General features: G+C 34.9%; 1 protein-coding gene across 1 annotated transcript; it reads right to left on the reverse strand.

Moving 5' to 3' along the window:
* Nucleotides 1-4,941: 4,941 nt before the first annotated feature.
* Nucleotides 4,942-22,072, reverse strand: LOC127439924 (fibroblast growth factor 5-like). The gene is made up of 3 exons (XM_051696221.1): nt 21,856-22,072; nt 19,523-19,626; nt 4,942-5,304 (listed from the first exon to the last, which is right to left on the reverse strand). The coding sequence occupies exons 1-3, from the start codon at nt 22,070-22,072 to the stop codon at nt 4,942-4,944; spliced, it is 684 nt and encodes a 227-aa protein (XP_051552181.1).
* Between the last annotated feature and the right edge of the window lie 3,967 nt (nt 22,073-26,039).

A 26,039-nucleotide genomic window follows, 5' to 3' on the forward strand; every position in this document is an offset into this window, starting at 1 on the left:
TTATATATATATATATATATTTCATTATGCAGTCTTAAAACATTTTTTTTCAGAACTTTTTCTGTTGTGGCTTGCTTTGTTATTTGTCACCTTATTAAAAAACGATTTAAAACATAAGATGGTAAAACAGATGCTTATGCTTTGGTAAATCAGGCCCAAAGTGCACTTCGGGTCAAGTTAATCATACTTAACCACTAGATGGCAGAGCTCTTTTAACTTTTCATAAAGCAGTTCTTCCTGCGAAAAAGTTCTCTGAAAGAGCATTCAATGGGTCTTCACACTTATATATTACTCTTAAAGAAATGAATTGTAATTAAAAATACAAAACAGTATGTATATAATCATGAGCACTCTCATGAGATGAAGACTCCAGTCATATCAGTAACCTTATAAAAGCTGGTTTATTCTACATAGAGAGGGTCCCCTCATTGGGGCTGCCATGTTACAATCACATGACCAGCCGAATACTACTCACTTAATCTCAGTAACTGCCCTGTTATTGGATACTTTCACTCTCAGATTAATTTAATCATGGCATATTGAATTTATACAACAGAATCTGTAATTGAAAACTGTTGATTTTGAAATTAAATTTCATCCACAAAGCTAGGTGTCACTGTAAGTCCAAGATGACTAGAGCTGCAACAATGAATCGATAAAATCAATAATTATCAATAATGAAAATCATTGACAAGGAGCATGAAGTAGTCAGTGACGTCACTTTACAGTAGTGCAATATGTGTTTGCATGATAACTCGTTTGACGGAGATAAGTTGAAGCGGAAAAAACACAACCCAAGTTGTCCAACACATGATAGCACTTTATAAACATGTCAAAAGAGATCAGAATAAGAGTGCAGTTTCATGTGTAGCGGTTGCTGCGTCAGGTGCGTTGACAGAATGCTTGTGCTGTTTGATGCACTTGAAAGTTGTCTCTCTCCAGCACATTTTACTGCTATTTTATATGTTTTATAATGTATTCATGTTATAATTTCAAAATCAGGCACGTATTTCCATTTAACAAAACTGTTTACCACACCTTTACCACAAGCGTGTCTCTGTTAAACTTCACTAAACAAGCGAGCGCACACATCCACGTCAATCAAACCGGTTGCGACAGAGAATGGGAGCGCAGTCATTTTAATTAAACTGTGCTTTGCAGTTTAGTAATCGTGTAACATACATCGATGCAGCTTTCATGGATATCACACCGATGTCTCAGAGGTCAAAGTGTGCTGGTTTTAATGTGTTTAGATGGTTGGTTTCCCCTTATCATGTAAGCGCATGTAATATAATGATCATCAACGGGATGAGACTTCAGCGCTAGAGTAAATCTGCACTGCATTTACAGATGATTGTATAATAATGCTAAGGGTCCTGATATTTGATAGTTATCAAAATGCCAAATGTAAAGTCTGATTTCACCAGTAAATATGGCATATATTATTTTACTGGATAAGCATAAGCTAACATTAAAATGTATTTTTGAAAAGAATAGTTTAAAAACATGCAATCAATGACAATGCTATTTTAAAAATTACTGTATTAATTTAAAATGCTTAAAATGTATGTAATCAGCATATACATATAACATAATTATGAATTTTTCAGCTGAGCAGAATTATTAATATTTCTATTCTGGTGTCACCATTGCCCTTTGCTGGGCTGATTTTTAGTCCCACTCTATTCCCGATGGATTTTTTTGCACTTTCTGTGTTCATTACAAGCAGTGTTGGGCAAGCTACTCAAAAAATGTAGCAAGCTAAGCTACAAACTACTTAACAGAAAAATTTGTTAAGCTAAACTAAAAGATATACTTCAGAGAAAGTAGCAAGTTACACTACAAGCTACACACCAAAAGTAGCTTGCTACATTTAAGCTACATTTAAGCTACTTCATATTCATGTGTGCGAGCACATCTAGGCAATAACAATGTGATATCTGATGGTATCAGATGGTAATACCATGGTACTTTGAGAGACAATTACCATATTTATGTACCATTCTGTAATTGCATGGTGCTTCAAATTACTTCAAAGAATACCATGTTACTACTATCGTAAATTGAAATATGATTACCATATTCATATCCTATTGTATTTACATGGTGCTTCAAGGTAATGGTACATGCCCCAAAACATGGTAATGCCATGGTACTTTTTTAAGTGTTTTTGTGCAGGCTAATATGTGTATTGATACTCTGTTGGTTGGAAAATGTATTTACCTGCAGAACCTATCATGTGTGACCAATTCATTTTAAAGAACCGACTCAGATGAGCGATTCATTTGTGATCAGACATCTTTAGTTTTGATTCAAAACTAGCGATAGTAAACACCGGACATGATGTAGCGGTGTAGCTTTTGTCAACGCTACGCCACTACCTAGTCAAAAATATAGCTTCGCTACTGAAAAGCTACTTGATTTAAAAACTAGCAAAGCTAACACCTCGCTACTCAGAAATGCAGTTAAGCTAATAGCTTCACTATATTTGTAGTGAAGCTACTGCCCATCACTGATTACAAGTTAAGCTCAATCGACAGTGTTTGTGGCATAATATTGATTACCACAAAAATGTATTTTAACTTATCCCTCCTTTTCTTTAAAAAAAGCAAAAATCATGGTTCCAGTGAGGCACTTACAATGGAAGTGAATGGGGGTCAATGTTTTTAATGTTAAAATACTTTTTAAAAAATATAGCCACAAGACAAATGATTGTAGTGTGATAAAATCGTTTACTAACCTTTTCTGTGTAAAGTTAGAGCCAATTTTACAACTTGGTCACCATGACGATATAATGTCAACAAACTCTAAAATGACTGTAAAAATTACGATTTAAACAACTTTACTGCTCAAATAATGCACAAGTTTTAACAGAAGCATGTGCTTTTATAAAATTATAAGCTTCACATTTCTGTGTTTAAACCCTCCAAAAATTGTCCCCATTCACTTCCATTGTAAGTGCCTCACTGTAACCTCGATTTTTGCTTTTTTTTAAAGAAAAGAAGGGATGAGTCGAAATTAATTTTTGTGGTAATCAACATTATGCCACAAATGCTGTCGATTGAGTTTAACTTGTATTGAACCTGGAACATTCCTTTAATGAACAGTAATTTGTTAAGTTTACTGAGTAACTGTTTTGCATATGTCCTAAAAGTTAGAATAATAACAGAATTGTTCTTATACTTTTCATGATTCAGGCTTTGTTTAAAGTTTTGTGGGAGTATAGAATTGTGAATTTAGTACCATTAATAGAACAGAATCCTCACGGTCTTTATCATTTGTTTTTTTGTTTTTTTTTAAAATAACATTATCAGTAAAATACAGGAAATAAACTTTTTTTTTTTTATCCAATTCATACATTAATTGAAGAAATAATCAAAGATTAATCGATTATCAAAATATTCATTAGTTGCCATTCTAAAGGTGACACAAACAAAAAAGTTACTGAGTGCACCTTTATAACAGCTGAAAAATTGGATGCCCACTTTTAGCAAAAGACAATGTTCAAAGACTTGCCAATAGAGGTCTTTTTAACTTGTTTGATTAGACACTGTTGTAAACCATTTTCTGGTGGAATGTGTGACCTCCACCAAACTCAGACTTTACTACTTGGATCATCTCAACAGATTAATGGCAGAAGTCAGCAATTACATCCATTTAAATTAGGGATATCCCGATACCATTTCTCTGAGAACGAGTACGAATATGGATACTTTTTTTAGTATTCGCCGATACCACACCACTTTGTTCGGAATGTGGAATCAGACACTCCTCTACTTCACTCCCGACACTGTACATGCACAATATGGAGCACAAGAGATTTTGGCCCTAATGTTAATGGTTCCAGGAGTATTCAGTGTATCCGAAGTATTCTCATCCATAATACAAAAGCCCAGGAGCCTTTACTGAGAAACATGTAATTCCCTTTATAACTTGTGTGATTGTTGGCTAATTGTTGTTTCATGACATACAGTGGACAAGGACCTCAGATCACACTCGGAAATGAGTAAACAGGTCGTTTTTAATGTTTTTGTAGAAATATCTTTGTCATTTAGACACACGATTAAGTTGTTTTTGATGTCACACAAGTAAATGTAATAGTGAAATGTTTTTAGAAATAGATTAAAGCTAATTGTTGGAGCTTTCAATACAGAGGGATTCTACACAGTTTCAGATGGTACTGCTGGACATGGTTATAGGAATATATTGTTAAGCATCTTACCACGACTGTCTGCCATTTGATACACTTATAACTAGAGCTCTTTAAAGACAGAGCAGTCTCACAAGACATGTATCCCTCTTCTGTGGAATGCACTGGGGGTCATGACAAGATTTTTATTCTGCGACAGTCATCAGTTAGACTGATAGTTTTGATCGGCAGTTTTCAAAGACAAGATGTTGGGCATTGTTCAACATGGAAAAATATGGACCCTCTCAAGCAGTTTCAGTTTAGAAACATTCAAAACATTCATTCTGATGCTGTTTTTCTTGTATAGTTGTTGGTTTTACATATATTTAAACATATTTACAAATAACCATCACAAACTTTATAATCTTAGGAGTTATAAAACTGTTTGTGCAAAAAAGCTTGTACATACAGACATACATTGTATAAATACAGTGAGGTATAATATAAAATTGTAGATATATTTTGTAAAATCATTGAGGTAAATCAGGCTAATCCTCTTGTGAAGCAAATATAGTTCAAATATATATTATTTTTGGGATGCATGGGAAGTTTATTCCATTTATCCACATCTGAAAATGTCTCATGATTGGGTCATTTAGCCCTCCAGTATGATGTACATGACGACTGGAATGCTCATGTCAGAGTTAAGCAAACAATTCACCTTGAAGAGAGGACTTTGGCAATTTCAGGCAATAAACGTGTCCTTGCTTGACATTTTTTCAAGATTAGTCCATGTTTAAGATGGCACCAACCTATCCGAATCTAAACTTCGGCCAGTACTTGACTATTTGTCGATTCCTTTTTCCAGTGTTGACTGTGACTTTTGATATCGAGAGCTTTGATGGCTGTGGAGGTGGTTCTTTGTCCTTCTCTTTGTCTGTTATTGTGAAACCTTGCTCAGTCCTTTCATGCAGGCTCATCCTGGGAAGAAAATGTGTAGACACGTGTTGTGACTTCACTCTCGGACTGGACCCCATTTTTGCTTTACCTCTCTTGTTTAGTGCCACAAACCACTCTCTACCAGTACGATGATTCTTGTGGATCACTGAGGCATACGTGTTGTAGCTGTTCTCCTGAAATCTCTCCCTGAACTTGCAGTCATCTGTGAAGCTTTCCTGGGGAAAAAGAGGTAAAGATCAGCCTGACACTAATACGCCCAGGTATGTTAATCATTACCCAAGACATGTCTTCAGTCTTGGCATTCAACACAGCGAGTGAGTGATACTAGAAGAATCCTGCAATGATTTTTTGTGTACTTCAGCTGGAGCACAGATGGAATGAAGTTTACTTAGTGCAAGGTTTCCTCTACTATTTTTTTTTTACTATTGTTTAAATACAAATGTTTTTACACATTTGATCAGGTATTCAGCAGTCTTGTGAGTCTAAATATAAAATAAAATAAATACAATAATAATAAAAAAATTTAAACACTCTTAGTTCAGGTAAATAGTTTGTAATACAGTAGTAGAACTACCACAGATAAAAACATATAGTTCTACTTATTGTCATTTTATTATGTCAAGTAATGAGATAATAAAAACTGGGGTGAATGTCTAATCTAATATTTAAAATTACATGAATTTTGCACAGGTTTGATAATGATAGTACTGACACCTAAAAAACAAAAAATAAGTGGAAACACTTTAAGGTTCACTTGTTAAAATTAGTTAATGCATTAGGTATCATGAAATAACTATAAACGATGACATTTCACATTAAACAGTATTTTATGCATTTTTTAATCCTGGCTGTTGTTCATTTTTTTTTTTTTTAAATACTATGCTCATTGTTATGCTAGTTCATAATCCATTAACTAATGTTAATGTATACAAATATTTATGTGTAGAAATTAACATTAACCAAGAATTATAAATGCTGTAAAAGGGGATTTCATGGTTAGTTCATGTATATTGTTGTGTTAACTAATGTTAATAAATTTAACCTTAAAGTGTTACCAAATAAGGATCTTCCACCCATAACATGCATTATATTTTTACCATATGTACGAACAGAACAAATTTAAAACTGAACTGGAAAGGAATTTGACATTTGAGCTGTTTTCTGTTTGACTGTATGTAGCCTATTGTAAAATATACTGTGAAGCTCTAAACTAAAACAAATGAGAAGCAAGCTCTATATAACAATTAAATGGAGGTAAGCCACTTTTGTATTGTGCTTCAATTTTACCACAGCAGTAGCCAGAGTCACAGCACATCAATAAAGCGTTAACTATTTGGGCACACAATAAGTAGTTACCATGCACACACTTTGTAGGATGCCACATTAGCAGCTGCTGGAGAGAGAACACTTTGTGGCCTGATTGAGTTAGCGCCTCATAAAGAGAGCTAATGAAAAGCAGCATGCAGATTACAGACAATGAGCCATGGAAAAGAGCATTGAGAGGGTTACAGAATAATTGCAAGTCTTACTTTTATCTCCCAGCTCAAAGTCATCAAAACCAACTTTCCAATCAAAGACTGCGGTGACTGACAGAAGCAGAGCTTCCTTTGTGTGAGCTGAAAACTCATTAGGCTATGAAATAACTTTATCCATCCTGGGGACACGAAAGCAGGTCAGATGCTGTTTTGTGGGCAATCTTTGGTTATGTACTAATTGGGTTGGGTTTCACAAATGCAGCCATATCCTGAAAAGACCAGAGCTACATTTGATCTCTTTTATTAAATGTTTTTAAAGATCTGACCAAAGCTCAGGCAGTCCAGACAATCACAATAATTTGATATAATCAAAACTAGAAAGTAGTCATGATGTAGCATAAAGATAAAGCTTCTTCATCAGTGGTCTATTATTGATTCATGTACATTATAATTTAACCAAACTGCTCTCTGAATGTGACTTTGGTCTCCTCTATAGGTGTATAGTTCAGGGGCGTAGCAGTCATTTTAAAAGTGGGGGGACACAGCTGTCAGTAGGTGGCTCGCACAGACCCAACACTTACAGTGCAGTATTAATATATTACAATATATATTAATATATAAGTATTATATTAATATATATGTATGTATTATTTTCTTTTAATATTTGTAGGGTTTTAAAGATCCAAGAATGGCAAAATAATTGCTAAATTTGGCAAAATTAGCTAGAAAAATAAAGGGCATCTTGTGGAGCACTTGCTTCTGTTACACACATGACAATAAAAGACTGAGCACAAGCTGGTCCTGAATAAATTATTTAATCAAGTACAATAATGACAACTGTGCATGTGCACAATTTTATGTTTTACTCTGTGCTTTTTGGGATTTAAATGTATCCAAGTGGCTCCAGTAATTTGACTACGTTCACCAAAATTCGTTCAGATCCATTTAATGATTCAGTGGCCATTTTTGGTGATGCCAGAAGGTGGTGACAAATGAGTGTCTTGTGTGAAATTAGTTAGCCACTGAAACAATGATCAAAAGAACATTTTAATCCTTTAAAAAGTGTATGTCTACAGACCTACAAAGAAAGTTTAGTAGAGGTTTTAAGCATTATAAGAACAAAGCAAATCTATCATTTCCCTATAGTTTGTGAGCTGCTGAGCATGACTTTTATCAAAAGACAACAATAATACTTGTCTTATAATAATTATGAGTTTCAATAACGTCCGTACGTTTTCATGTATAAAAAAGTGTGTCTACACATTCACTTCAGTAAAATGCCTAAGTGTTCTAATAACACAGCAGATCTATCTTTTTTCCTATAGTTTGTCGACTGCACACCAACATACAGGTAAAAAAAACAGGTGCTAATATTAAAAATAGCTTTTCATATTTAACACCGATCTAGTAATCTGCTTAAATTGGTAAAAAGAACCGATCAAACTATTACCTCACAAACATAATGTAAAAAGCATAGCTTAATGAAGACTCATGCGCTGATTTAAAAACTCCACTTACAACGTGTGCTTAAAAGAAGGATTGTCCTTTTTTTTTTCCCTGCAGTGCATTTCACATAATGCTGCCAATCAAGAACAATATGCCAATAAATAACTCTCGTTTGTGTGTTCCTCATCTCTAGATGATTAATTTCGATCAACATGGTTGAAAGGAACCAAGCCACGTTGATTAGACTGTCTGACTGATGGCCTATTACGTAAGGGTTGTTTTGGCTCATGAAACTCACCTGTGATTGGCTGGATGGTCGCTCAATCAGCCCAAACTAACAAAACGCAAAGAATACTGTATACAAATCCACAATTTGGACTCGGTATGGGTTTAGCTTGGAAAAGTTCGGGGACAAAAATCACCTTTTTGAAGAGTGCAGAGGACAAGTCCCCTACATCCCCGCGGCTGCTATGCCCTTGGTTTATTTGACTTCATCTCTAACATCTATTTGATTGTTTGCTAGTCATAATCAAGCAGGCTGTCATATCTTTCTAAGTTAATGAACTTTATGGTAAATTTAAACATATACTGTCAATGAGTCTATGTAAGTAGCATGTACACTGTAGACTATATCAATAACTCTACACGGCCACCATTATTATGAATTTTGGCCTCACTTTCTAAAAATACATTTGGTGGGAAAGTATATCATGAATTTAATGAGGGCAAGTCCCAAGCAAGAGTTCTTGCATAATTTCCCAAACATTGAAATAATAAAACTGTTCTGGTTTGCTGAAGAGTGCAGCAAAGCAGAAAATGATGCCATTACAATATTTTCTAAACATGCCATTCACAACTTGAACTGCCATAACTTCAAAGGGACGCTCTGCTCTAAATGCTGTAATTTGCCCCAAATACATCTGACGTTTGTTTAATTAGGGTACATGGTTTTTGTCTTCTGGAAGTGGCTGATGACCTCAACAGCAGCAGTCAGCTGTTGAGGATACACCCTTCTATGACTAATTTTTGTGTTGTTTTAATCTGTGTGATTCACACTTGAATTCATTTAGCAGTTGCTTTTAATCAAAAACAACTTACAAATGAGGAATATAACATAAGTGATCCATCTTACAATGGAAAAAATGTGCTTCATGTGGTAACATCTAAATTAACTGGTTTTATTCTAGTCAGAAATATTATTTAACCCTTAAATGCATGGGAATTTTCCCAAACACTCATATATTCTGGTCTTTAGAGACCTGGCACTTATATCATTCAAAAATTGATTAACAAAATGCCCAGATAGTGTAACATTTTCAAAATATTTTCAATAAAATTAGATAATAATAATATTTAAAAAAACCTGATATATTTTGATGTTTTATTTTTACTAAATCAAAGAGAGAATGCAACAAATCTAGAACAGGATTCATTACTTTCACACCGAAATTTCATGAGATGCAAGTGGCTGTCAAACACATATTGACCTACACATAACACATAATCTACACATAAGATACACATACTGTAAGCTACACATAATGGAACATATTCCATTAGATTACTCAAGGTCAGTAACGTATTCTAAATACTTTGAATTTTCACTTGTTTTGACTATAAAAACTCTGCCAGTACAGTAAGACAAAATACACATGTTAAACATACATTCTCTGAAAAACCTAAATATCTTATGCAGTGTTGTTTCTAAAACAAGATAAATCAAATTGATCTTGTTTTAAGGATTTTTAGATATTTTTACAGGAAAACAATACAAAAATTATTATCAAGAATACGATTTTTGCCCTAATATCAAAGATCTTACTAGAAAAAAAGAAATTATGATCCAACGTGAATTTTCTTGATAAAAAAATAAGATCGTGCCTGGTAACATGCATGTAAAATGGCTAGAAATAGCATTTTAGCTTAGCGTAAAGCTGACAGTTTACACAAGGTTTATTTCTATTTCTTCTGCTCCAAACTTACTTCAAACTTACTTCTCTGTCTGCTCGTATGAATGTAACACATCATAAGAAAGTGTTTCACCGCTGTTCAAATGCACTTTGGATCGCATCATTTATATGTATAAATGTTTTCCATCTGAAAGGACTAAATATTAAATGAAACAAATGACAATAAAATGCAAAGTAATCTCTTCAGTAATCAAAATACTTTTTGAATGTAACTGTATTCTGATTACCAATGATTTAAACTGTAACTGTAGTGGAATACAGTTATTTATATTTTGTATTTTAAATACATAATCCCATTACATGTATTCCATTACTCCCCAACCCTGTGTACATGCATATGAAATACTGATAATTCACCATTGTTGATAATTCACTGTTGCACAGAAAGTCAACATGATATAGTATTTACAGTATTTGTATGAATATAGCACTCACTTCACCTGTAATAAACAAAAATGTATATACTGTCATAGTAAACTTAAATAGAAATTAAATAATCATAAAAAAGATAATTTATGGTAGTGCAAAAAAAAAAAAAATACTGACACACTTATATACCTCGGGTCTCTAATGACCCTATATACTTTTGGTACTTAAACAATTATTTATATATAATATATAATATATATATATATATATATATATATATATATATATATATATATATATATATATATATAATTTAAGCAATATCACACAAGCAAGAGTGTGATATGGCCCTACATCAGCACTGCTGTGATTTGGCCACGTGCCTACGGCAATCACAGCAGTGCTGATTTAGGGCCATATAGCACGATTGTGAGTGTGATATTGCTTATGTACAACAGTTCAATGAACAAATACATTTTAATAAATTAGGAAAAACTGAGTACGGTCACGAAAAACGCATTTGTGCATGGAACTACTTTCTTTCACGACGGATCAGAATCTGCCATTGCTAGTTCAAACCAAATTATGTGTCCAAGCCTCTTAAAAATGTCATGTTAGAACTAGTATAATGGCTTGGACTATGTCTAACATGTTATTGGAGAAACAAGAATATGTGTGTGTGTGTGTGTGTGTGTGTGTGTGTGTGTGTGTGTGTGTGTTTGAGAAAGAGAGAGATATGGAGCGTGTGTTTCTCCCAAGCAGACATGCTGTAGTGTGTTAGTCAGCTTTCTGGAGACAATGTCATTTTAGTGAAATGCATCCAATTTTCTCAGTGTAAAATAGCCGTCTAAGTGGGGGTATTCCTCCTATTTCGCGGTAGCCGGTGCACAAGAGTCTTTCACTATAGAAACCGCAATGTCCTCTGCTATTTTAAACTGTATTTTCTATCCAATGTGGAAACTCTGGTAAGAAGTAAGCACCTTGAGTTTGTGTAATTAATCAGACTGTTGTGTCTCTCAGCTTTGATGAGCATTAATCCTGAAGTTGTTATTTTAAAGCTGTTTAAAGCTATTTCCTAGCTTTAGTAGTGTAGTAGTAATATGAGCGATCACGGAGCGCTGATGAATATAAACAATGAGTAACGCTGACTCACTTCATGTCACCAACTGGCTCATATTACACACAAAAATGGTCTTTTGCCACCACCTGCTGGCTAAAATATATAATGTCACAAAATTACATGTAAAGTGACAGATGGCTCTTAACAACATCTGCACTGCTCTTACACTTTAGTTTAGAACAGCACGAACACAAGCGGAGTGATACACACAGTGAAGCGTCGGAGTGCTGATGGTGTCAGACCATCAGTGCTCATGGAACGTCTCTCATCCAGTCAGATTCGAGGACTGGAACTAACTGTTGTATAAATATATATACACACACTGGCTACCAGAAGTTTGGAATAATGTACAGATTTTGCTGTTTCAGAAGGAAATTGGTACTTTAATTCACCAAAGTGGCATTCAACTGATCACAAAGCATAGTCAGGACATTACTGATATAAAAAAACAGCACCATCACTATTTGAAAAAAGTAATTTTTGATCAAATCTAGACAGGCCCCATTTCCAGCAGCCATCACTCAAACACCTTATCCTTGAGTAATCATGCTAAATTGCTAATTTGGTACTAGAAAATCACTTGCCATTATATCAAACACAGCTGAAAGCTATTTGGTTCATTAAATGATGCTTAACATTGTCTTTGTGTTTGTTTTTGAGTTGTCACAGTATGCAATAGACTGGCATGTGTTAAGGTCAATATTAGGTCAAAAATGGCAAAAAAGAAACAGCTTTCTGTAGAAACTCGTCAGTCAATCATTGTTTTGAGGAATGAAGGCTATACAATACTTGAAATTGCCAAAACACTGAAGATTTCATACAAAGGTGTATACTACAGTCTTCAAAGGCAAAAGACAACTGGCTCTAACAAGGACAGAAAGAGATGTGGAAGGCCCAGATGTACAACTAAAGAAGGGGCATATATATATATATATATATATATATATATATATATATATATATATATATATCACTATTTATAAGAGAGAGATTGAGGAATACTAAAGAGGTGTGGGCACAACTCCAAAAAATGAATGAGATACAGGGGGTGGATCTCTAAAGACCCGAGGTATGTGTTTAAGCATTAAAAGAATGTTCCGGGTTCAATACAAGTTAAGCTTACTCAGCAGTGTTTGTGGCATAATATTGTTTACCACAAAAATGTATTTTGACTCATCCCTCCTTTTCTTTAAGAAAAGCAAAAATCTTGGTTCCAGTGAGGCACTTACAATGGAAGTGAATGGGGGCCAATTTTTGAACGTTGAAATACTCACTTTTTTAAAAGCATAACCACAAGACATAAACAAAATGTGCAGGGTTGGGAGGTTTACTTTTGAAATGTATTCCACTACAGATTACAGAATACATGCTGTAAAATGTAATTTGTAATGTATTCCATTAGATTACTCAAGGTCAGTAACATATTCTAAATACTTTGGATTACTTCTTCAGCACTGATAGATTTTTTCACTTGTTTTCACTATAAAAACTCTGCCAGTACAGTAAGACAAAATACACATGTTAAACATACATTCTCTGAAAAACCTAAATATCTTATGCAGTGTTGTTTCTAAAACAAGATAAATCAAATTGATCTTGTTTTAAGGATTTTTAGATATTTTTACAGGAAAACAATACAAAAATTATTATCAAGAATACGATTTTTGCCCTAATATCAAAGATCTTACTAGAAAAAAAGAAATTATGATCCAACGTGAATTTTCTTGATAAAAAAATAAGATCGTGCCTGGTAACATGCATGTAAAATGGCTAGAAATAGCATTTTAGCTTAGCGTAAAGCTGACAGTTTACACAAGGTTTATTTCTATTTCTTCTGCTCCAAACTTACTTCAAACTTACTTCTCTGTCTGCTCGTATGAATGTAACACATCATAAGAAAGTGTTTCACCGCTGTTCAAATGCACTTTGGATCGCATCATTTATATGTATAAATGTTTTCCATCTGAAAGGACTAAATATTAAATGAAACAAATGACAATAAAATGCAAAGTAATCTCTTCAGTAATCAAAATACTTTTTGAATGTAACTGTATTCTGATTACCAATGATTTAAACTGTAACTGTAGTGGAATACAGTTATTTATATTTTGTATTTTAAATACATAATCCCATTACATGTATTCCATTACTCCCCAACCCTGTGTACATGCATATGAAATACTGATAATTCACCATTGTTGATAATTCACTGTTGCACAGAAAGTCAACATGATATAGTATTTACAGTATTTGTATGAATATAGCACTCACTTCACCTGTAATAAACAAAAATGTATATACTGTCATAGTAAACTTAAATAGAAATTAAATAATCATAAAAAAGATAATTTATGGTAGTGCAAAAAAAAAAAAAATACTGACACACTTATATACCTCGGGTCTCTAATGACCCTATATACTTTTGGTACTTAAACAATTATTTATATATAAATATATATATATATATATATATATATATATATATATATATATATATATATATATATATATATATATAATTTAAGCAATATCACACAAGCAAGAGTGTGATATGGCCCTACATCAGCACTGCTGTGATTTGGCCACGTGCCTACGGCAATCACAGCAGTGCTGATTTAGGGCCATATAGCACGATTGTGAGTGTGATATTGCTTATGTACAACAGTTCAATGAACAAATACATTTTAATAAATTAGGAAAAACTGAGTACGGTCACGAAAAACGCATTTGTGCATGGAACTACTTTCTTTCACGACGGATCAGAATCTGCCATTGCTAGTTCAAACCAAATTATGTGTCCAAGCCTCTTAAAAATGTCATGTTAGAACTAGTATAATGGCTTGGACTATGTCTAACATGTTATTGGAGAAACAAGAATATGTGTGTGTGTGTGTGTGTGTGTGTGTGTGTGTGTGTGTGTGTGTGTGTGTTTGAGAAAGAGAGAGATATGGAGCGTGTGTTTCTCCCAAGCAGACATGCTGTAGTGTGTTAGTCAGCTTTCTGGAGACAATGTCATTTTAGTGAAATGCATCCAATTTTCTCAGTGTAAAATAGCCGTCTAAGTGGGGGTATTCCTCCTATTTCGCGGTAGCCGGTGCACAAGAGTCTTTCACTATAGAAACCGCAATGTCCTCTGCTATTTTAAACTGTATTTTCTATCCAATGTGGAAACTCTGGTAAGAAGTAAGCACCTTGAGTTTGTGTAATTAATCAGACTGTTGTGTCTCTCAGCTTTGATGAGCATTAATCCTGAAGTTGTTATTTTAAAGCTGTTTAAAGCTATTTCCTAGCTTTAGTAGTGTAGTAGTAATATGAGCGATCACGGAGCGCTGATGAATATAAACAATGAGTAACGCTGACTCACTTCATGTCACCAACTGGCTCATATTACACACAAAAATGGTCTTTTGCCACCACCTGCTGGCTAAAATATATAATGTCACAAAATTACATGTAAAGTGACAGATGGCTCTTAACAACATCTGCACTGCTCTTACACTTTAGTTTAGAACAGCACGAACACAAGCGGAGTGATACACACAGTGAAGCGTCGGAGTGCTGATGGTGTCAGACCATCAGTGCTCATGGAACGTCTCTCATCCAGTCAGATTCGAGGACTGGAACTAACTGTTGTATAAATATATATACACACACTGGCTACCAGAAGTTTGGAATAATGTACAGATTTTGCTGTTTCAGAAGGAAATTGGTACTTTAATTCACCAAAGTGGCATTCAACTGATCACAAAGCATAGTCAGGACATTACTGATATAAAAAAACAGCACCATCACTATTTGAAAAAAGTAATTTTTGATCAAATCTAGACAGGCCCCATTTCCAGCAGCCATCACTCAAACACCTTATCCTTGAGTAATCATGCTAAATTGCTAATTTGGTACTAGAAAATCACTTGCCATTATATCAAACACAGCTGAAAGCTATTTGGTTCATTAAATGATGCTTAACATTGTCTTTGTGTTTGTTTTTGAGTTGTCACAGTATGCAATAGACTGGCATGTGTTAAGGTCAATATTAGGTCAAAAATGGCAAAAAAGAAACAGCTTTCTGTAGAAACTCGTCAGTCAATCATTGTTTTGAGGAATGAAGGCTATACAATACTTGAAATTGCCAAAACACTGAAGATTTCATACAAAGGTGTATACTACAGTCTTCAAAGGCAAAAGACAACTGGCTCTAACAAGGACAGAAAGAGATGTGGAAGGCCCAGATGTACAACTAAAGAAGGGGCATATATATATATATATATATATATATATATATATATATATATATATATATATATATATATATATCACTATTTATAAGAGAGAGATTGAGGAATACTAAAGAGGTGTGGGCACAACTCCAAAAAATGAATGAGATACAGGGGGTGGATCTCTAAAGACCCGAGGTATGTGTTTAAGCATTAAAAGAATGTTCCGGGTTCAATACAAGTTAAGCTTACTCAGCAGTGTTTGTGGCATAATATTGTTTACCACAAAAATGTATTTTGACTCATCCCTCCTTTTCTTTAAGAAAAGCAAAAATCTTGGTTCCAGTGAGGCACTTACAATGGAAGTGAATGGGGGCCAATTTTTGAACGTTGAAATACTCACTTTTTTAAAAGCATAACCACAAGACATAAACAAAATGTGCAGGGTTGGGAGGTTTACTTTTGAAATGTATTCCACTACAGATTACAGAATACATGCTGTAAAATGTAATTTGTAATGTATTCCATTAGATTACTCAAGGTCAGTAACATATTCTAAATACTTTGGATTACTTCTTCAGCACTGATAGATTTTTTCACTTGTTTTCACTATAAAAACTCTGCCAGTACAGTAAGACAAAATACACATGTTAAACATACATTCTCTGAAAAACCTAAATATCTTATGCAGTGTTGTTTCTAAAAACAAGATAAATCAAATTGATCTTGTTTTAAGGATTTTTAGATATTTTTACAGGAAAACAATACAAAAATTATTATCAAGAATACGATTTTTGCCCTAATATCAAAGATCTTACTAGAAAAAAAGAAATTATGATCCAACGTGAATTTTCTTGATAAAAAATATGATTGTGCCTGGTAACGTGCATGTAAAATGGCTAGAAATAGCATTTTAGCTAAGTGTAAAGCTGAAAATTTACACAAGGTTTATTTCTATTTCTTCTGCTCCAAACTTACTTCAAACTTACTTCTCTGTCTGCTCGTATGAATGTTACACATCATAAGAAAGTGTTTCACCGCTGTTCAAATGCACTTTGGATCACATCATTTATATGTATAAATGTTTTCCATCTGAAAGGACTAAATATTAAATGAAACAAATGATAATAAAATGCAAAGTAATCTCTTCAGTAATCAAAATACTTTTTGAATGTAACTGTATTCTGATTACCAATGATTTAAACTGTAACTGTAGTGGAATACAGTTACTTATATTTTATATTTTAAATACGTAATCCTGTTACATGTATTCCGTTACTCCCAACACTGAATATATGTGTAAACATGATCGCTTACTAACCTTTTCTGTGTAAAGTTATAGCCAATTATACAACTTTGTTACCATGATGATGCAATGTCAACAAACACTAAAACCTTAAAATGACTGTAAAAATTATGATTTAAACTACTTTACAGTTCAAATAATACGCACGTTTTAACAGAAGAATTGATACAAGTGCTTTTATAGACACATTTCTGTCTTTAAACCCTCCGAAAATTGTCCCCATTCACTTCCATTGTAAGTGCCTCACTGTAATCTTGATTATTGCTTTTTTTTAAAGAAAAGGAGGGACGAGTCTAAATTAATTTTTGTTGTAATCAGCATTATACCACAAATGCTGTTGATTGAGCTTAACTTGTATTGAACCCGGAGCATTCCTTGATCATTGATCAACCAGAATACATTAGGTTACACCAACAGAAATAGTAACATGAGAAGTGCTGCCACGAAGTTCCAAAATTGCTCTGAAAAATGCAGATTAGAACAGAGATGAATGTGAGATCCAGTAAGACAATGGTGAAAGAATAGTTTGTTTATTTTTCAATTGATTAATGTTTTTTTTTTTTTTTCTTCTCATTTTTAAAGAGAGTTCTGTCAAGTGTTTAGAGAAGAATTTAGACTCTTTAGATTTTTTTGAAGGTAGCAAGGGCTGTTCGGGTAGGGTTTGGAAGATCAAAAGGAAATGTGAAAGAAGGAATCCCTTTTGTCTGCATGTTCCTTATTTGAGAGCAGTAGACATTTTATTGTAATGAACTTGCACAGCTGCTTGACCTGTGTCTGATGTCTGACAGCTTTCTTTCTGAATATTATCCACAAATAATTCTCACTCAAGATTTCCCATTCTGTGGTACAGTCTTTGCCTTGCACCACTTGCACAGCAGTATTATACTAGAATATTTACAGTAATTACATCCTGGCATGGCAAATTTGATCCCAACAATTAAGTGTTGAATGTTGCTATTCAAAGTTGCATCTGCATGAATAGGAGATGGTTGTGTCTCTTTTTCTCTCTTGGCTTTTCACTCGCTTCCCATTGTTTTCACAATAATTGCAGTGACCTCTTAAGCTATGAAAAGATTATGTTAGTAATGGCTTGCTGGTTAGGTCACACCGCGTCTTCCTTGCCATTATCACAGCGATAAATTGCCACTATGATAATATCTAAATATTCAATATGACAGTGCAACTAAATCAGAAACCAAGTCATTTGATACTCCTTTGGTTAGGCCGCCTTGTCTATTGAGTGAGGGCTTGGGGTTTAAAACCAAGGCTGACAGGCCTATTAAATAAGCCTGTGCAACTGTAGTTGCTCTGAGGAAATGAAACCCAATTCAACTCTGACAGAGCTTCTGCAGCTGCTTTAATTACAGATGATGTCTGCAGCAGTTTGGAGGCTAATCCTCAGACTTTTGTGTGTGTGTGTGTGTGTGTGTGTGTGTTGTGTGTGTGTGTGTGTGTGTGTGTGTGTGTGTGTCATCCATCCCTTGCGCTACTGTGGGGATTTTTTCTAAAAATGTTTGTGCAGTAGAGTCCAAAAAATAAAAAAGCTGGTAACCTGCAATACCTTATAGTTTTATGTTTGTTGGTATAATGTAGGCTGATTGATGCAGTCATAATACATTTTATTTTTGACATGAATAGTTAATTTAGATGTTACGACATGACAAAACTTTTATTTTGTATTATTATGGTGTTTTGTTTTGTTTTGTTTTGTGTGGGTTTGGGTTATGGGTTATGACCCAGTATAACTGAGAGAAAATTGCCTGCCTGAGAGAACAATATGTAATCCACATGAGCTGAAAGCTGAGTGTTCATTTACTAGTTAAATAAAATGTAGCTGATAGTGTTTCCTAGAGTAGACCAATCCTGTAATTTATGTTTTTTCCTCAAGTTAAAGATAAAGTTATCAGGACACAAAAAAGCAGTTTCTATTCTTACTTGCAGAACTGTTATGAGAGTAAACAATTCTCATTGCATTTTAATCAAACCCGCTACTAAAATGACAACAGATTAAAAGTGTGTGTGTGTGTGTGTGTGTGTGTGTGTGTGTGTGTGTGTGTGTGTGTGTGTGTGTGTGTGTGTGTGTGTGTGTTTCTTTATATGCATTTTTGGGGTTGACACAGCAAGTCCCTATTTTGCTGTTTGCATGCTAAGTACCCCTACAGCTGCCCGACTTTGTTTACACAAATATTGATTTCCTTTCTCCTTCTTGCAAGATTATCAACTACCCCAGACTCGTTTTAATCTTCTCTTCCCATTAACACATGCTAATAAGCTCTGCCTTCTATCAGACATCCCAGACACCTACAAAGCCAGATTGCTCTGAAACTGCAGTGTGGCTTTCCACTGCTGTGTGCTGCACTTCTTTGTAGAGAAAATTTGCAGAGTCTCATAAATAGCTAACATATCTCTCTAAAGTCTGAATGGGGAGTTTAACACATTTGAGTTGGTTTGCAGCTTGTGCATTCACAGTAACTAGTTTTTGAAGTGGATGTATGAATTTATGTTATGTTAAAAAGTGCTGGATCAGACTTACAGTTGCATAAAGTCTCCCCCTCTTGTTCATGGCTAGAAATCGATTGCTGAAAACTCCCCGGATCCCTATGACTCCTTGAGACATGGCAAACAGCTCCAGCACACCTTCACATAGAGAAAGACATACTGATCTAAGCAATGACTGATGAACTTTATGTCAGAAAAATCAAGGGTCAAACTGTCATGAATTACTATTCATTTTGATTAGACAGGATATTAGATATGTCAAAGTAACTAGCCAAATAGGTTACTTCTATATGTATTTAAACAATATACAAAAACATGAAGCACAAATAAGTACAAGCACATATTAAAAATATGTTTATAACAGTCATCCAGAGTGAAAAATGAATTTACTACTGTACTATATGTTTATTCAACAATATTTTCTTAGTGTAAATCCTCCAGGTTTGGGGTTTTCTTAGTGAGCATAAATGCTGACTTCATAGGTCCCACAAATAGGCTCTTTACTGATTTTAAAGATTCCATGTTTGTTACTGTATATTATAATGGTTATATTCTTGTGTAGTATACACCGTAGTGAACTGTGCCATAATGCCACATAAGAGTTTACTGTTTGATACAAACTCTGATTGACATTTGGATGTAATGCTCATCTTTTAATATTTAATTCATTGTTTTTGTTATTTATTGTTACTGTTCTTTGATATTGTTAAAGGGATTGGTAGGGTGTATTCGTTCAGAGAGATGATTGCAGGTGAATGTTGCTTGCTTGATTTAAATTCTGCCTGGCTTCTGGACTTAAAGGAATATTCTGAGTTTTATACAAGTTAAGCTCAATCGACGGCATTAGTGGCATAATGTTGATTACAACTGTAATTAATTTCAACTTGTCCCTCCTTTTGTTTAAAAGAAGCCAAAATCTGGGTTACAGTGAGGCACTTACAATGGAAATGAATGTGGCCAGTCCGTAAACGTTAAAATGCTCACTGTATCAAAAGTATAGCCACAAGATGTAACCAATATGCGTGTTATGATTTTAGTGTGATTTAAAAAAAAATACAATATTTTATCCCCTTTTTCTCCCAATTTGGATTGCCCAATTCCCACTACTTAGTAGGTCCACATGGTGGCGCGGTTACTCACCTCAATCCGGGTGGCGGAGGACAAGTCTCAGTTGCCTCCACTTCTGAGACAGTCAATCTGTGCATCTTATCACGTGGCTCGTTGTATATGACACCATGGAGACTCACAGAACTGGAGGCTCATGCTACTCTCCATGATCCATGCACAACTTACCATGCGCCCCATTGAGAGCGAGAACCATTCATTGCGACCACGAGGAGGTTACCCCATGTGACTCTACCCTCCCTAGCAACCGAGCCAATCAGCCTAGGAGACCTGGCTGGAGTCACTCAACATGCCCTGGATTCGAACTCGCGACTCCAGGGGTGGTAGTCAGCGTCAATACACGCTGAGCTACCCAGACCCCATTTAAGTGCTTTTATAAAATTATAAGCTTCACATTTCTGCCTTTAAACCCTTCAAAGAATTGGCCTCATTCACTTCCATTGTAACTGCCTCACTGTAACCTCGATTTTTGCTTTTTTTTATATTGAAAATGAGGGATGAGTCAAATTTTGTTTGTATTTGTTTTTTTGTTGAGGTAATCAAAATTATGCCACAAAACCTGTGGATTGCATAACTTTTTTTAAACAAGGAATTTTCCTTTAACACCCATAGCCAAATCTGCAGCTCATTAGAATCCTTTTTAGGTTCATCTAATTTTCAGCATCATCATCTGTTTCACAGTAGACCCTCTAAATAGAACGAGTACTACGGTATGTGCATCGAGCTATTCAACCATTAACAGAAATCTAGTGCATGGCATGTTAATGATGCCACACACTTCAACTTCCAACCACCAGCATTCTGATCTTAGCTGCTGCACCTGTTCCCCATACCTGTAAATAAACAAACAGCTCCAGACAAGAGACTCCAACCAGAAGCAGCCCTACAATTTACCAATCACTGAAGTGTCAGTTAACTCTGGAATTAAAAGTTACCTTAGCCAATTTCAGGCACATCAGGACACAAGCATTTTAGCACGGCTCATCAATAGCTCATCAATAGATTCTCCTTACAAGCAAACATTTATGAGGTGCTTCAAACATGAATGCCTTTAAAGCATTTTGATCTGTGGATCATTGCCGTTTATACTGAACATATTGAATATTAAAATAAATGTCTGTAGATAGTCTGCAGCCTCAACAAGAATTTTCCTTGGTCAAGCAGGGGGGAAATGATTTCAACTTAACTCTCAACATAACCAAATGCTTTTGACTCTGTAAACATGCATCAATGATAACTTACTTAACCGATTCTGTTCGTGACTCCCGTTGACTCTTCCATCGGGGTGAATCTGAAGGTGGAAACCTATTCCAACTCTACAGTACAGTCTGCAAGTCCTGCGCCCTGATATACGCTCCTCGCCGACAAGTTGCTGCTCCAAAGAAACGTGTTGAGATCCCGTTAGCGCTGCAGAGCGAAGCAACTGAGAGAAGAGTAAAAGCAGGAGAGGAACGTTCATTCTTTCCAGAGAACTGGCTGTGCGCGCGTTAGGCCACTTCCAGCATTTTGCGCTCGTTCCAGCGCTCGCAGAGGTAACTCGCTATTACAGCATTGGTGGGCATTACCCTCGGCTGCAGGAGCAGGTCTGCTGGCTAAGAGATATTTATAACACAAATGATCTCACTGCTTGATGCGTGCCTGAGTTCTGAAGGACGCGCGCTCTCATCCCGAATTTATATCGGACGAAACAATCAGAACGACTACAGATGTTGCTAGTTCTAAATTAGCACACCTTGCACCAGGGGCACGAGTGAAGTTTTATACATTCCTACTTTTTTTTTTTTTTTTTTTTTTTAGATAGCCTACAGACACGTGCTGCAGTTTACGCGCTATGGACCATGTATACTATTTGGGTGGGCAAACAAATAATTTATGATACCGGGGTGCAAATAGACACTCAGATTTATGACTGAAAGAGAAATGAGAGTCGAGACTTTCTGTCCAGAATTACAGTTTTAATATATTCAGCAAGCACTGTTCATGACACCTGCACCGAATAGAGACAGCTGCATTATTGTTTAAATGCTGTGGGATTTAAGGATTTTTTAGAAAAGACGAATAATCCTTACTTTTATTTTATTTTTTCACCCCGGTTCAATATTAGAAATACACCATAACCAATAATAATACGAAAACTGAATAATGTTAAGTTTTTTACTCTTTGCTTCTTTGGCACAATGTCAAGCAATGTAGTTTTATTTATTTGCACATATGTTAATGACAGCATAGAACGAATAAAAAATGCATTATTTAAATGAACAACATGTTTCAAATTCACGTGGGATTTAGAATGCCTCTATACATTTTTCATTTTCTTTATAATAATTCAACAAAAAGTGGTGTCCAGGCTAGTTGTTTCAGTACAGCTACCTGCTGAGCCATGAATGAGTGGAAAGCAGTACTGGATTCTATTTAAATGATAGAACAGTAGGAATTTCACTGTTCCTTTTTAGATGCATGTTACATATGAATTTGAATCATCTGCACTCATTGTGTTGGATAGTTTGATAAAGCTGACTTGCCTGTGTCTGTTCAACCATGCCTTCACAAAAAAATGGGAAAGGAATACTTTGCAGTTTTAGCAGTCCATGTATGGGGAAAAAAGTATCAAAAGGAACAATAGTGGCACAGTGGTGTTCCTCCACATCATGCGGTCCTTTATGCACTTTTAAAAGAGAGAACATCAAAATACAAGATCACTGGATTTTAAAGAAATATCTGGGGATGTTTTGCTATGTTTTACAGATATAATTCATTTTAAGCATTGTTTTAAGGCAGGGATTTTCCATCTTTACAAACCCCCATCCAGAATCTCATCCATCACAGGGACCCCCAATATAAAAAGCTAGATTTCCTCACTAACATTTTATGATAACTTACATTAATAGATTAATCAAACATTCTTACCTTCCATAATGCTTATCAGATCAATGCACATTTAGAGATACATTTTGATACAGTGAATATTTTTCTAATTTTGAAGAAAAAAACATAATTCACCCCAAAATATAATTCTGTCATAATATACTCACCCTCATCTTGTTCCAAACTTATATGACTTTCTTTCATATGCACAACACAAGAGACGTTTTGATGAATATCACGGTCCATCTATTCAATACAATGGCAGATGACAGTGCCTCATTTGAAAGCTTAAAAAGAACCCAAAAGTATTTAAAAAAAAAAAAAAAAAGCAATTTGTGCATCATATTACAAGTCTTCTGAAGATGATACGATATGCTTTGGTCACCCAAAATTGGTCATATTTGAGTAAAAAATTTTGATGTGTATTTGAGTGCATGAGAGAAGCTAGTTCACATTGTATGCCTTCAGACTTGGAATGATGCATGAACCGCATTGACTGCTTTTATGATACTTTTTTAAGCTTTAAAGTGAGGCACAGTACATTGCCATTGTACAGTATATCCTTTTGTGGTTCGCATAAGAAAGAAAGTCGTACAGGTGTGAAACGACATGAGGGTAGTAAGACTTGAGGGAGTAAATGATGACCGAATTTCCATTTTTGGGTGAACTATTCCATGGAACGTCTTTGAAATCTATTCCAGTAGATGCGCTACATTGACAGCAGATTTACATATTCTGTGTTATATTGCAACATTGGCCAGATTTGCATGATTTTAGGCCATCATTTTCAGATCTTTGACCTGAAATTTTTGCTCACACAGTATCTTAAGTTATCTTTAAGATGTGATGGCAGCCTCCAGTAGTTTCCAAGGAATGTGTCCTGAAAACAGTACGGTCTTAATCACTAGATAAATGACTGAGACGTGGTGGTCTGTAAAGTATTCTCCTCTTTGTTTCATTTGCTGCACAACATGGATTGATCACTTTAAAATAAACAGTGCAGAACTGTTTAACTCCCAAATTGTTAAGGCCATTTGTTCGTGTTGGACCCTCCAGTAACTGCAGTGAGGTAATCCCCCAGATGTGTATAAACACTGATGATCCTGATTGATTCATCAATGATCCTGGCTTTTAACAACTTTGCAGTATCATACAGGTCTTTCTTTCTTGGGAAAAATAATGTATTGTTGTTTTGGCACAAGCGATCATTATCTGTGAATTAAACTTAAGAGGAAAAGGGGAAGAGATGAGTTTTCAGGTACTGCCACAAATGACAGTGTCTGGACAGTGTTAAGACTGTCTGACCCATTTAACATTTGCTACTCAATAATTTTGTCTGTTGGGTGAAGGTTGTTCGCTCACAGAAGCACAGGCATGTACTGTCATTGTGCAGTGTCTTTCTTGAGAGATTATGCTTGTATATTGTATATCAAATGTCAATGTAACTGCAATAGTTTTTACAAACAGTCAAATATTTGAATTATAATACTTTTTGGCATTCCAGTTCTTTCTCAGCACTTTTAGCAATTTCAATTTACATGCTCTTTCACTCAAAAAAATAACAGTTCCACATGTCTGAAATGGGTTTTCTTAAATTAAAATTACAATGTTATATAAACTTAAATACTTCAAGTAGACAGAACCTAACTGAATCAAGTAAACCCAACAAAATGTAATATGTCAAAATAGCTCAAATGAAAATCTTTTATTGACATTCAAGCTAGTGACAGGAAGTGTTAGTATTGCTCAATGGATAAAGCAATATGCAGATCACTCAAAAGGTATTGGTCCTCAATCTAAGCTCAAGCTCCACTCTTCACCATGATGGTAACCCCTAAAACTACAACATAACATAAATTCTTCTGTATCGCAACATAACAAAACATTAAACACTAACAAATCTCCCCCTTTACATTCATCTTGCACAGAGACACATACAATTTTAACATGAATTCTCCCTGTTGAGTCCCATGCAAATGTGACGGTCTTGCCTTGGTGGTCTATTTACTGTGTGTGGCTCACTGCATAATGGAAATACAAAAATGGAAATAAGGGTTTCGTGGCACAGAGAATGAATCAGTCCCACAGCATGTCTCATTAGCTCTGCTGTGGGAGTTCCCTATTCTACTCGTCAAATACCATCATTCACCATATAGATGGCGCTGTCCCATTTATGCAGTAATTAACATATTAACATATTTACACACTGTTACGTACACCCCCCTTAAATTATGCTAAATTGGGGAAGCGCTAGAACAATAGAAAAGCTTGAGAACATGCAAAACTAGGAAAATGAAAAAAAAAAAAAAAACAGAAGGTGACAGTGTGAATGCCCTTGACACATTTTAGTGTAAATATCAATTACAAAATTCCTCCATAGGAAGTATGCAAGTATGGACTGGTTCCAAAATCCAAACTGAGCATAGACTAAAGAGATGCCCTAGACACCTCTCTTAACATACACAATTCAAGGGGTGAAAAGTCAGGCTTCTTTAAAATGCAAAATCTCAACTCAAAATATCAAAATACAAATTCTGGTTTTACTCATTAAGAAGGCATAT

This window comes from Myxocyprinus asiaticus, chromosome 4, assembly GCF_019703515.2.
Source record: "Myxocyprinus asiaticus isolate MX2 ecotype Aquarium Trade chromosome 4, UBuf_Myxa_2, whole genome shotgun sequence".
Classification (NCBI taxonomy): domain Eukaryota; kingdom Metazoa; phylum Chordata; class Actinopteri; order Cypriniformes; family Catostomidae; genus Myxocyprinus; species Myxocyprinus asiaticus.

Coding starts and splice junctions, on each gene's coding strand:
- LOC127439924 (XM_051696221.1), bottom strand. CDS start 22,072: ATGAACGTTCCTCTCCTGCTTTTACTCTTCTCTCAGTTGCTTCGCTCT. Junction 19,627..21,855: donor TCACGAACAGAATCGGTTAA/GTAAGTTATCAT, acceptor CTCTATGTGAAG/GTGTGCTGGAGCTGTTTGCC. Junction 5,305..19,522: donor GGGGGAGACTTTATGCAACT/GTAAGTCTGATC, acceptor CTTTTTCCCCAG/GAAAGCTTCACAGATGACTG.